General features: G+C 41.3%; 1 protein-coding gene across 1 annotated transcript; it reads left to right on the forward strand.

The window, feature by feature from the left end:
* Nucleotides 1-2,329: 2,329 nt before the first annotated feature.
* On the forward strand, nt 2,330-3,031 carry LOC311110230 (ecto-ADP-ribosyltransferase 4-like; the record flags this gene model as incomplete). The annotated part of the gene is made up of 1 exon (XM_084188767.1): nt 2,330-3,031. The coding sequence occupies one exon, from the start codon at nt 2,330-2,332 to the stop codon at nt 3,029-3,031; it is 702 nt and encodes a 233-aa protein (XP_084044893.1).
* Between the last annotated feature and the right edge of the window lie 10,190 nt (nt 3,032-13,221).

The following is a 13,221-nucleotide window of genomic DNA, read 5'->3' on the forward strand; positions in this document are numbered from 1 at the left end:
AAAAAACACTAATATATCTTGATTAGGTCAACCCCTTTGGTTGATTTATGGCATTTATCACCCCTCGTGTGTGTGTGTGTGTGTGTGTGTGTGTGTGTGTGTGTGTGTGTGTGTGTGTGTGTTATGTATATCTCATCCATGGCCTTATACAGTCAGTGTGATGGAGGTAGTTATGTTCTCTCTACAGTCAGTGTGATGGAGGTAGTTATGTTCTCTCTCTATAGTCAGTGTGATGGAGGTAGTTATGTTCTCTCTCTACAGTTAGTGTGATGGAGGTAGTTATGTTCTCTCTACAGTCAGTGTGATGGAGGTAGTTATGTTCTCTCTCTACAGTCAGTGTGATGGAGGTAGTTATGTTCTCTCTCTACAGTCAGTGTGATGGAGGTAGTTATGTTCTCTCTCTATAGTCAGTGTGATGGAGGTAGTTATGTTCTCTCTACAGTCAGTGTGATGGAGGTAGTTATGTTCTCTCTCTACAGTCAGTGTGATGGAGATAGTTATGTTCTCTCTCTACAGTCAGTGTGATGGAGGTAGTTATGTTCTCTCTCTCTATAGTCAGTGTGATGGAGATAGTTATGTTCTCTCTACAGTCAGTGTGATGGAGGTAGTTATGTTCTCTCTCTACAGTCAGTGTGATGGAGATAGTTATGTTCTCTCTCTACAGTCAGTGTGATGGAGGTAGTTATGTTCTCTCTCTACAGTCAGTGTGATGGAGGTAGTTATGTTCTCTCTCTACAGTCAGTGTGATGGAGATAGTTATGTTCTCTCTCTACAGTCAGTGTGATGGAGGTAGTTATGTTCTCTCTCTACAGTCAGTGTGATGGAGGTAGTTATGTTCTCTCTACAGTCAGTGTGATGGAGGTAGTTATGTTCTCTCTACAGTCAGTGTGATGGAGGTAGTTATGTTCTCTCTCTACAGTCAGTGTGAATGAGGTAGTTATGTTCTCTCTCTACAGTCAGTGTGATGGAGGTAGTTATGTTCTCTCTCTACAGTCAGTGTGATGGAGGTAGTTATGTTCTCTCTCTACAGTCAGTGTGAATGAGGTAGTTATGTTCTCTCTCTACAGTCAGTGTGATGGAGGTAGTTATGTTCTCTCTCTACAGTCAGTGTGATGGAGGTAGTTATGTTCTCTCTCTACAGTCAGTGTGATGGAGGTAGTTATGTTCTCTCTCTACAGTCAGTGTGATGGAGGTAGTTATGTTCTCTCTCTACAGTCAGTGTGATGGAGGTAGTTATGTTCTCTCTCTATAGTCAGTGTGATGGAGGTAGTTATGTTCTCTCTCTCTACAGTCAGTGTGATGGAGGTAGTTATGTTCTCTCTCTACAGTCAGTGTGATGGAGGTAGTTATGTTCTCTCTCTATAGTCAGTGTGACGGAGGTAGTTATGTTCTCTCTCTACAGTTAGTGTGATGGAGGTAGTTATGTTCTCTCTACAGTCAGTGTGATGGAGGTAGTTATGTTCTCTCTCTATAGTCAGTGTGATGGAGGTAGTTATGTTCTCTCTCTACAGTTAGTGTGATGGAGGTAGTTATGTTCTCTCTACAGTCAGTGTGATGGAGGTAGTTATGTTCTCTCTCTACAGTCAGTGTGATGGAGGTAGTTATGTTCTCTCTCTACAGTCAGTGTGATGGAGGTAGTTATGTTCTCTCTCTATAGTCAGTGTGATGGAGGTAGTTATGTTCTCTCTACAGTCAGTGTGATGGAGGTAGTTATGTTCTCTCTCTACAGTCAGTGTGATGGAGATAGTTATGTTCTCTCTCTACAGTCAGTGTGATGGAGGTAGTTATGTTCTCTCTCTCTATAGTCAGTGTGATGGAGATAGTTATGTTCTCTCTACAGTCAGTGTGATGGAGGTAGTTATGTTCTCTCTCTACAGTCAGTGTGATGGAGATAGTTATGTTCTCTCTCTACAGTCAGTGTGATGGAGGTAGTTATGTTCTCTCTCTACAGTCAGTGTGATGGAGGTAGTTATGTTCTCTCTCTACAGTCAGTGTGATGGAGGTAGTTATGTTCTCTCTCTATAGTCAGTGTGATGGAGGTAGTTATGTTCTCTCTATATAGTCAGTGTGATGGAGGTAGTTATGTTCTCTCTACAGTCAGTGTGATGGAGGTAGTTATGTTCTCTCTCTACAGTCAGTGTGATGGAGGTAGTTATGTTCTCTCTCTACAGTCAATGTGATGGAGGTAGTTATGTTCTCTCTCTACAGTCAGTGTGATGGAGGTAGTTATGTTCTCTCTCTACAGTCAGTGTGATGGAGGTAGTTATGTTCTCTCTCTCTACAGAAAACGGGTGGTTGTCGCTCTGTCTCTGCTCCGATTCCCCTGAACATGGTCAATACCTCTGTTGACGACATGTACAACGGCTGTAGACAGGAAATGTCCGGGCTGGTAGAGAACACATATCTTGAGGAGGAGAGAAAAACAACTAAAAACTTCAACGCATCCTGGACAAAAGCAGAAAAGTGTGCAAGAAACAGGACCATTCAAGACAATCTTAAACTGAAGCATGTCCAGGCTATCTGTGCTTACAGTGCAGAACACCCAGATATATACAAAGATTTTAACCAAGCATGTCTCACCAACAAGAGCATCTACACCTCTTCCTTCAAATTCCACTCCCTGCATTTCCTGCTGACTGAAGCTATTCTCCTCCTGAAACAAAACCCAGACCAACAGGGCTGTTACACCACGTACAGAAGAACCAACATTGAGTTTGCAGGTGAAGTGAACAAGGAAATCCGTTTTGGCTCATTTGCCTCCAGCTCTTTCCTACAGAACTTGACACAATTTGGAGAGAAGTCCTGCTTTGAAATAAAGACATGTTTTGGCGCTTACCTCAAGTCCTACCCAGTGTTGCGTGAAAAAGAGAAGGAGGTGTTGATTCCGCCCTATGAAGTGTTCAACATTACTGCCGTGATCAAGAAAGAAAAAGTGAAGGATCTTTGGTGTGATGTTGTGTACAAACTACAGGGCAACAAAACACAGAGTGACCTGAATTGCAAAATGGTGAAGTCGGTCCAAATAGGGTGAAATAAAACCAGCATATCTGCTTTTCTACAGTCAGTAAAACATTATCTGCAGGGTGCAGTACACCCTTCCTCAAGTTCCCTCCATCATAACTAGAGAATGATCAATCATTCCCAAATCTCAGCTGTTATGCTACTGTCAAAATGGCGTGATTTGCATTGCTTGCTCAGTTAAGACATTGCTTGCTCAGTTAAGACATTGCTTGCTCAGTCAAGACATTGCTTGCACATATTACGATTCTTCTTCTATGATATTGTTGACATTGTTTAGCATGTGCATGCAGCTTTTGCTTTGATCAAAAAAGAAAAAAATGATTATCTGATAGATTGTAAATTAAATGAAAGTAATGTTAGGTTAACCTCTTTGTGTATGAGAAGAGTATAATTATTTAGTTATAATTATCCACTGTGTTGGATGTACTGTATTCAGCTGTGCATCTTCTCTGAGTAAACATTTGAAAGTCACTCTGAGTTTGGGCTCTTTTGTATGATAAATGTGTTGATTGTATATTATGATATTGTTCTTCTTATCACATCTCAAGTCCTTTTTATATTCCAACTCTGTTATAGATCTATGGATGATAAAAATACAAATAAAACTTTAATTAAGGTAAAGAGGAATCAAACTGAAAGACAAAGTAGCTAAGTTAGCTATATTATTAATATAACTCATCAGCTGTCAACATCAGGATAGAATTTGAGAGCACTAGTTGGCTCCAAAGGGGTTATAGCTTTGACTGCATGCTGACAGTGCATTCAGAGCCATTCGGTGGCTTGCCAGACTACAACATTCAAGGGGTTAGCGAAAGGTCAGTTCTGATCCTCCATATAAGACCTCAGTCTGGAAGTTAGATGTTATTTATTTTGCTCAAAAGTGTTTTTTTCACATCACCTGCAGTTACAAAGACAAAATATAAAGGTTTGGTGACAGGAAATGAGCATTCCATCTGCATACTATTTCAGAGGCTATATGAGTGAGCGCATACACAAATATGATATCTGAACCAGCACAAGCTTCATGTAAAATGATGTGAACGTGTACTGTCTACTGAAAAAATACCAATTCAGGCTTCAATTGGAAGGTAGCAGAGGACGAAGGGAAAGAGTCAGGTGAAGATAGCAGAGGGCGAATGGAAAGAATCAGGTAGCCTAGTGATGAAGAGCGTTGGGCCAGAAACTGAAAAGGTGCTGGTTTGAATCCCTGAGCCGACTTGGTGCAAAATCTGTCCTTGTGCCCTTGAGCAAGGCACTTAACACTAATTGCTCCCGTAAGTCACTCTGGATAAGAGCGTCTGCTAAATGACTAAAATGTAAAGATAGCAGAGGGCGAATGGAAAGAGTCAGTTACCAGTTCATTGCTATACACTCAGTGGTCAGTTTATTAGTTACACCACCCCCGTTCAAGAAAATGGTTTGCTCCTACAGACAGTCACATGGCCATGGCTTGCTATATAAAGTAGGTAGTTACTTTTCGATTGAACGTTAGACTGGGCAAAACGAGTGACCTAAGCGAGCACAGTATGATCGTCAGGTGCCAGGCGTGCCTGTTCCACTATCTCAGAAACGGCCGGCCTCCTGGGCTTTTCACACACGACAGTGTCTAGGGTTTACATGGAATGATGCGACTAACAAAAAACATTTAGTCAGCGGCAGTCCTGTAAGTATCAAAAGTCAATGTAATTGCTAAAATATACTTACGTATCAAAACTAAAAGTAAAAGTATGATTAATTTCAAATTCCTTAAATAAAGCAAACCAGACGGCATCATTTTCTTGTTGTTTTTTTATTACGGAAAGCCAGGGGTACGCTCCAACACTCAGACATCATTTACAAACAAAGCTTATGTTAAGTGAGTCTGCCAGATCAGGGGCAGTAGGGATGACCAGGGATGTTCTCTTGATAAGTGTGTGAATTAGGCAATATTCCTGTCCTGCTAAGCATTCAAAATGTAACAAGTACTTTTCGGTGTCAGGGAAAAAAGTACATTAAAAAGTACATTAGTTTCTTTAGCAATGTAGTGGTGTAAAAGTAAAAGTTGTCCAAAGCATAAATAGTAAAGTAAAGTACAGATACCCCACAAAAAACTACTTAAGTATTACTTTAAATTCTTTTTACTTAAGTACTTTACACTACTGCATTTGTTGTATCAAAACATGTAACAAGAATGTGGTTCAGGCTTGCGTCTTGAAATAGTAACTTTATTGACATCCTTACCTCCCTGTTGAGTTGGTTATCTAGAAAATGTTTGGACTAAAAAGTAAATTATTTTCTTTAGGAATGTAGTGAAGTAGAAGTTGGCAATAATATAAATAGTAAAGTAAAGTACAGATACCCCCAAAAAACTACTTAAGTAGTACTTTCAAGTATTTTTACTTAAGTACTTTACACCACTGGCAACAGAATGCAGAACGGCATCACGGAACACACAACTCGTCGTCCTTGTTACAGATGGGTTACTGTAGCAGACGACCACACTACCATCTACCAGGACTTTGTAGAGTTAGAGAAAGTAGAGCTAATTGTGGCACAACATTCCAGTGGCACTCCGTGCACTTCTATCTAACCGATGTCATACTCTGGCACAAAATCAAAACATCGTAACAGAACACCTTCTGCAGAAGCAAAGTGCATTTAGATCAGAATGTTGTCAACAAAAAGTTCACCTTCACCCCACGTTCTTTTAGTCCCGATATAGTCTGCTTTGGAAAGGTGTCCTGCTTTAAGATCAATAGGTGCAATGGTGCATGTGTGTCTCCCTACTCTGCCATAGTTGATGAGACTGAAGTTTTAATCCCAGCAATTGAGGTATTTGCGGTCACTAAAGTCCAGACAAACCCACCAGTGGACACATTAGGTGATTGTGACGTAGTCTACACTTAGTGAGCAGGGGAGATCAGAGCAACCTGAATTGCAAGTTGCTAAGGGATGGATCAAAATGTACAGAGTGGGTACCTGGAGGAAAATGGGGGAGGGTCATGCTTTTTACATTTCAGTCAGGGGGAGGGTTTAGTACTTTTAATTTGTAATTGATGAAATGTCAATATTGCTTACTGTTTTAGAATTAGTGGGTTATTAGGCTATACGGTACAGTATATAGATGTGTGCCGATGCAGCCGATTGTGTGCCGATTCGCTGCTGGGTGCGCAATATCAAGTGCGCCTATAGGCTATTTAGTGTGGTCTCAATCACATGATCTATAACCTATAGGCTATTTAGTGTGGTCTCAATCACATGATCTATAACCTATAGGCTATTTAGTGTGGTCTCAATCACATGATCCATAGCCTATAGACTACGAAGTGCATTTTAGGGTTTTTATTTATGGTGTAAATAAAACTAGGCTGCATTACACACTGCAATGGATATTCCAACCCTGAGCCCCGGGCGGCTCTGCTCTTGCTGATCAAAACCTTATTGTGTGCTGCCTAACCAATGCTGTTCTGTGTAGGCCTACAGTGGCTGTTCAGGAGTAGAGTCCAAAAATTATTCAGCTCATTGTGCTGAAAGTAGGCAAAGATGGTAGATTCATGCAATGATTTTACCATAAAGGAGATCTTTCCACACACAACCTTCTGGCCTGCAGCCCTGTGCACTATCAAAATTCCTGCATTGCAATATAATGCTGACAGGATGAAGAACAGTTTCTAAAACGACATATCTAAGGCTCTGGTCTGTCCAAGAAGTGGGGGTAAACGGTTAGAAAGGTCTCTGCTTTCCACTTTATAAATGTAATTATTTTGGGTATAGAGGAGGGTCACTTGTTTTGTTTTTTTCAAGCTTTCAGGGAGGGTTTAGGTTAAATATATTTTGCTGAAGGGAGGACCATCCATTTTCATTACAGAGAGTGCTTTCTCCATGTAACTCTTATTAGAAATAACATTCACTCTCTAAATGATAACGTTCATTACCTAAATGGAGCAAAATAAAATCTGAGAAGCAGCTTTTTTGCATTCAGCAGAACATCAGATACAGGCTACATAATGCTCAACATTATGTTAATATTCACTGTATAGAACTGATCATTCCCCAACCTCCACCAATGTACAATGAATGATACATTATACAAAAAATCTAACGGTCCCAGCTCTAAATTGTAATGATCATGTTTAACCCACAATTATTGCTGTTAAGATTTTCTGGGCGGGGGGGGGGGGGGGGGGTTCTTCTGTTCCTGATACTGTTGTGAAATTTCTTGAGATTAAATGGTTTTAGTCGTGTAATTTCTTGAGATGAAATGGTTTTAGTCGTGTAATTTCTTGAGATGAAATTGTTTTAGTCGTGTAATTTCTTGATATGAAATGGTTTTAGTCGTGTAATTTCTTGAGATTAAATGGATTTAGTTATGTGTAATTTCTGAGACGTTGTTACAAATATTGTTTTCTTGGATTTAATATTCCTCTGCCAGTGAATTGGCATTTGTTAGCATGTGCACCACATTTTTTGTTAAAACCAATAAAGAAAAATCATTGAGCAGTATTTATTGTCTTCATTGGACACTGTGTTAACAAATCTCCAAACGAGCTTCAATGCCATACAACAATCCTTCAGTAGCCTTCAACTGCTCTTAAACACTAGTAAAACTAAATGCATGCTTTTCAATCGAACGCTGCTAGCACCCGCCCACCCGACTAGAATCACCACTCTCGACGGGTCTGACCTAGAGTATGTGGACAACTACAAATATCTAGGTGTCTGGTTAGACTGTAAACTCAACTTCCAGACTCACATAAAGAATCTCCAATCCAAAGTTAAATCTAGAATCGGCTTCCTATTTCGCAACAAAGCCTCCTTCACTCATGCTGCCAAACATGCCCTCGTAAAACTGACTATCCTACCGATCCTTGACTTCGGCGATGTCATTTACAAAATAGCCTCCAACACTCTACTCAGCAAATTGGATGTAGTCTATCACAGTGCCATCCGTTTTGTCTCCAAAGCCCCATACACTACCTACCACTGTGACCTGTACGCTCTTGTTGGCTGGTCCTCACTACATGTTCGTCGTCAAACCCACTGGCTCCAGGCCATCTATAAATCACTGCTAGGCAAATCCCCGCCGTATCTTAGCTCATTGGTCACCATAGCAGCACCCACCCGTAGTCTGTGCTCCAGCAGGTATATCTCACTGGTCATTCCCAAAGCCAACACCTCCTTTGGCCGCCATTCCTTCCAGTTCTCTGCTGCCAATGACTGGAACGAATTGCAAAAATCTCTGAAGCTGGAGACTCTTATCTCCCTCAATAACTTTAAGCATCAGTTGTCAGAGCACCTTACCGATCACTGCACCTGTACACAGCCCATCTGAAATTAGCCCACCCAACTACCTCATCCCTATATTGTTATTTATTTTGCTCTTTTGCACCCCAGTATCTCTATTTGCACATAATCTCTTGCACATCTAGCATTCCAGTGTTAATACTATTGTAATTATTCTGCACTATAGCCTATTTATTGCCTTACCTCCATAACTTGCTACATTTGCACACACTGTATATATATTTTCTGTTGTATTTCTGACTTTATGTTTTTTTTTTACCCCATATGTAACTCTGTGTTGTTTTTATTGCACTACTTTGCTTTATCTTGGCCAGGTCGCAGTTGTAAATGAGAACCTGTTCTCAACTGGCTTACCTGGTTAAATAAAGGTGAAATAAAAAAAATAAAAAAAATTGTCCTATTTATTTTAAGATGTGTTGAAGATGAAAATAAAGTAACTTTAAGGTTCTCTTTCAGTCAAGACCTCAACGTCACCATATGGGACGGTTTAGAATTTCCTTACCACAGTCATAAAACATGGTAATGATTGACTAATATAACAGAGAGATCCAAAGAGTTTGATTGTAGAGATCCAAAGGACTCCTCAATTGAATACAGGTCAGTGCTTCTCTCTTTTCAATTACCATCTTTGGTTCAGGCCTATCACTGGAGCTGTTGTTGAATGAAGAGCTTTAATATCTTTTACTGACAAAGTTCTTGACATTTTCCGGATTGACTGACCTTCATGTCTTAAAGTAATGATGGACTGTCGTTTCTCTTTGCTTATTTGAGCTGTTCTTGCCATAATACGGACTTGGAATTTTACCAAATAGGGCTATCTTCTGTATGCCACCCCTACCTTGTCACAAAGCAACTGATTGGCTCAAACGCATTGAGGAAAGAAATTCCACAAATTAACTTTTAACAAGGCACACCTGATAATTGAAACGCATTCCAGGTGACTACCTCATGAATCTGGTTGAGAGAATGCCAAGACTGTGCAAAGCTGTCATCAAGGCAAAGGGTGGCTAATTTGAATAATTATTTGTTTAACAAGTTTTTGGTTACTACATGATTCCATATGTTTCATTTCATAGTTTTGATGTCTTCACTATTATTCTACAATGTAGAAAATAGTAAAAATAAAGAAAAACCCTTGAATGAGTAGGTGTGTCCAAACTTTTGACTGGTACTGTATACTTCCATTCATTTTTTCAACTGGTACCGGGGGACCTTCAGAGGAGTCTTGTGAGGCTTACAGGCGTCTTAAAGCAAAAGAACCGACATGTACGTGTTTGTGAGAGTCTCACCATTTCCATATTAGTGTGTAGACCAAACTGTTCGGACGCTACAGACAGAAGTTGGCAGATCGGCGGTACCGACTTCAGACGAGTCCCGTGACTTTCCCAGAGTAAAACGGAGAACACCTTTAATGTGGGGCCGGAAATCCACTCAATGGGGTTTTAAATGGATGTACTACCCCCCACATGAGAAAAACACCACCACTAACTTCAGAAGATCCTGGGACATAGCAGAGAAACATGCATCCATTCCAAAAGATGGTCTGCAAAAAGTGCATTCCATAGCTATGTATTTGCACACATATAGTATAACAAACCCCAACCTCTATCTGAATCCAACTACCTAGACTTCATCAAAGCAGTTTGGGTAGGAAGATATAGGTATGGAAGATCATTCCAGTATCATTCCATGCACTTATATATCTGATGCCATTCAGACGAATCTCAAACGAAGCCAAACATGTAGGATCACCTGCCTTAGAGTGTCAACAAAAATATCAGTTTCAGCACCTTCACCTCGAGCACTCTAGGCAGGGAAATAGGCCAAGATTCCTTTGGAGTGAGGCCCTGCTTTGAGATCTACACATGTTTTGGCGTTGACATATCATATTACTCTCGGCTTCCTGAAGAGAGGAAAATCTTAATTCAGCTGTGAAGAAGGCACAGTGGTGCTCAAACGTTGGTGGTTTACCCAATCAATGACTGGGAGCTTGTTTATAGTGTACGACTCTTTATTTTTATAGCCTACAGTTTATTCCCCGTAAGTCAACACCTCTAGACAGAAAACAATGCTGGGTGTGTGCCAGCTCATGCTTTAAAAAAAAACTGTTTAACCTGCATTGCTTGCTCAGATTCAGATCATATATTTCTGGATATTGTATAGTAATTTGTTGACATTTGTTAGCATGTGCTCTGTTTATGTTATTCACCATTATGTTACTGATTCCCTCCACCCCATCAATATTGTGTTTATATTCACCATTATGTTACTGATTCCCTCCACCCCATCAATATTGTGTTTATATTCACCATTATGTTACTGATAACCTCCACCCCATCAATATTGTGTTTATATTCACCATTATGTTACTGATTCCCTCCACCCCATCAATATTGTGTTTATATTCACCATTATGTTACTGATAACCTCCACCCCATCAATATTGTGTTTATATTCACCATTATGTTACTGATTCCCTCCACCCCATCAATATTGTGTTTATATTCACCATTATGTTACTGATTCCCTCCACCCCATCAATATTGTGTTTATATTCACCATTATGTTACTGATTCCCTCCACCCCATCAATATAGTGTTAATATTCACCATTATGTTACTGATTCCCTCCACCCCATCAATATTGTGTTAATATTCACCATTATGTTACTGATTCCCTCCACCCCATCAATATTGTGTTTATATTCACCATTATGTTACTGATTCCCTCCACCACCCCATCAATATTGTGGGGTGGATAATGGCGCCGGAGGAGATGGCTGCAGTTTTACGGGCTCCTAACCAACTGTGCTATTGTGTGTGTTTTTTCGCATTACTTGTAACTTATTCTGTACATAATGTTTCTGCCACCGTCTCTTATGACCAAAAAGAGCTTCTGGATATCAGGACAGCGATTACTCACCTCGTACTGGACAAAGATTTTTCGTTAATGAGTCGGACGCGAAGGATTTACTTCAGGCACCCGACAAGACCCATATCACCGCCATTCGCATGAAGAAGAGACGGAGATATCGGGGACATAGGTTGGGGTGCCTTGTAAGGATCCGACGGTGAGTGGCTAATCTGCCTCTACCATCAGTCCTATTAGCCAACGTACAATCATTGGATAATAAAATGGGTGAGCTCCGATAAAGAATATTCCACCAACGGGACATTAAAAACTGTAATATCTTATGTTTCACAAGTCGTGGCTGAACGACGACATGGATAACATACAGCTGGCAGGGTTTTTGGTGCATCGGCAAGATAGAACAGCTGCCTCCGCTAAGACAAGGGATGGCGGTCTGTGTATATTTGTAAATAACAGCTGGTGCTTGAAATCTAATATTAAGGAAGTCTTGAGGTTTTGCTCGCCTGAGCTATCTCATTATAAGCTGTAGACCACACTATTTACCAATATTTATTTTGTGTATTTTTTGTAGCTGTCTAATTACCACCACAAACCAATGCTGGCACTAAGACCACACTTAATGAGCTGTATAAGGCCATAAGCAAAGAAGAAAATGCTCATCCAGAGGCGGCGCTGCTGGTGGCCAGGGACTTTAACGCAGGGAAACTTAAATCCGTTTTACCTCATTTCTACCAGCATATTAAATGTGCAACTAGAGGAAAAAAACTCTAGACCACCTTTACTCCACACACAGAGACGTGTACAAAGCTCTCCCACGCCCTCCATTTGGCAAATCTGACCATTCTATCCTTTTGCTTACAAGCAAAAACTAAAGCAGGAAGTACCAGTGACTCGCTCAATACAGAAGTGGTCAGATGACACGGATGCTAAGCTACAGGACTGTTTTGCTAGCACAGACTGGAATATTGTCCGGGATTCTTCCGATGGCATTGAGGAGTACACCACATCAGTCATCGGCTTCATCAATAAGTGCATCGATGACGTCATCCCCACGGTGACCGTACGTACATACCCCTACCAGAAGCCATGGATTACAGGCAACAACCGCACTGAGCTAAAGGGTAGAGCTGCCGCTTTCAAGGAGCGGGACTCTAACCCGGACGCTTATAAGAAATCCTGCTATGCCCTCCGACGAACCATCTAAAAGGCAAAGTGTCAATACAGGACTAAGATTGAATCGTACTACACCGGCTCCGACGCTCATCGGATGTGGCAGCGCTTGAAAACTATTACGGACTACAAAGGGAAGCACAGCCGCGTGCTGCCCAGTGACACGAGGCTACCAGATTAGCTAAATTACTTCTGTGCTCACTTCGAGGCAAGCAACACTGAAGCATGCATGCATGAGAGCATCAGCTGTTCCGGACGGCTCTCCGTAGCCGATGTGTGTAAGACCTTTAAAAAGGTCAACATTCACAAGGCCGCAGGGCAAGACGGATTACCAGGACGTGTACTCTGAGCATGCGCTGACCAACTGGCAAGTGTCTTCACTGACATTTTCAACCTGTCCCTGACTGTGTCTGTAATACCAACATGTTTCAAGCAGACCACCATAGTCCCTGTGCCCAAGAACACTAAAGTAACCTGCCTAAATGACTACCGACCCGTAGCACTCACGTCTGTAGCCATGAAGTGCTTTCAAAGGCTGGTCATGGCTCACATCAACACCATTATCCCAGAACCTGTAGACCCACTCCAATTTGCTTTCTGCCCGACAGATCCACAGATGATCTCTATTGCACTCCACACTGCCCTTTCCCACCTGGACAAAGGGAACACCTATGTGAGAATGCTATTCATTGACTACAGCTCAGCGTTCAACACCATAGTGCCCTCAAAGCTCATCACTACGCTAAGGACCCTGGGACTAAACACCTCCCTCTGCAACTGGATCCTGGACTTTCTGAAGGGCTGCCCCCAGGTGGTAAGGGTAGGTAACAACACATCTGTCACGCTGATCCTCAACACGGGGGCCCCTCAGGGGTG

The sequence above is a fragment of the Coregonus lavaretus genome, assembly GCF_964263955.1.
Source record: "Coregonus lavaretus genome assembly, contig: SUPER_35_unloc_2, whole genome shotgun sequence".
Classification (NCBI taxonomy): domain Eukaryota; kingdom Metazoa; phylum Chordata; class Actinopteri; order Salmoniformes; family Salmonidae; genus Coregonus; species Coregonus lavaretus.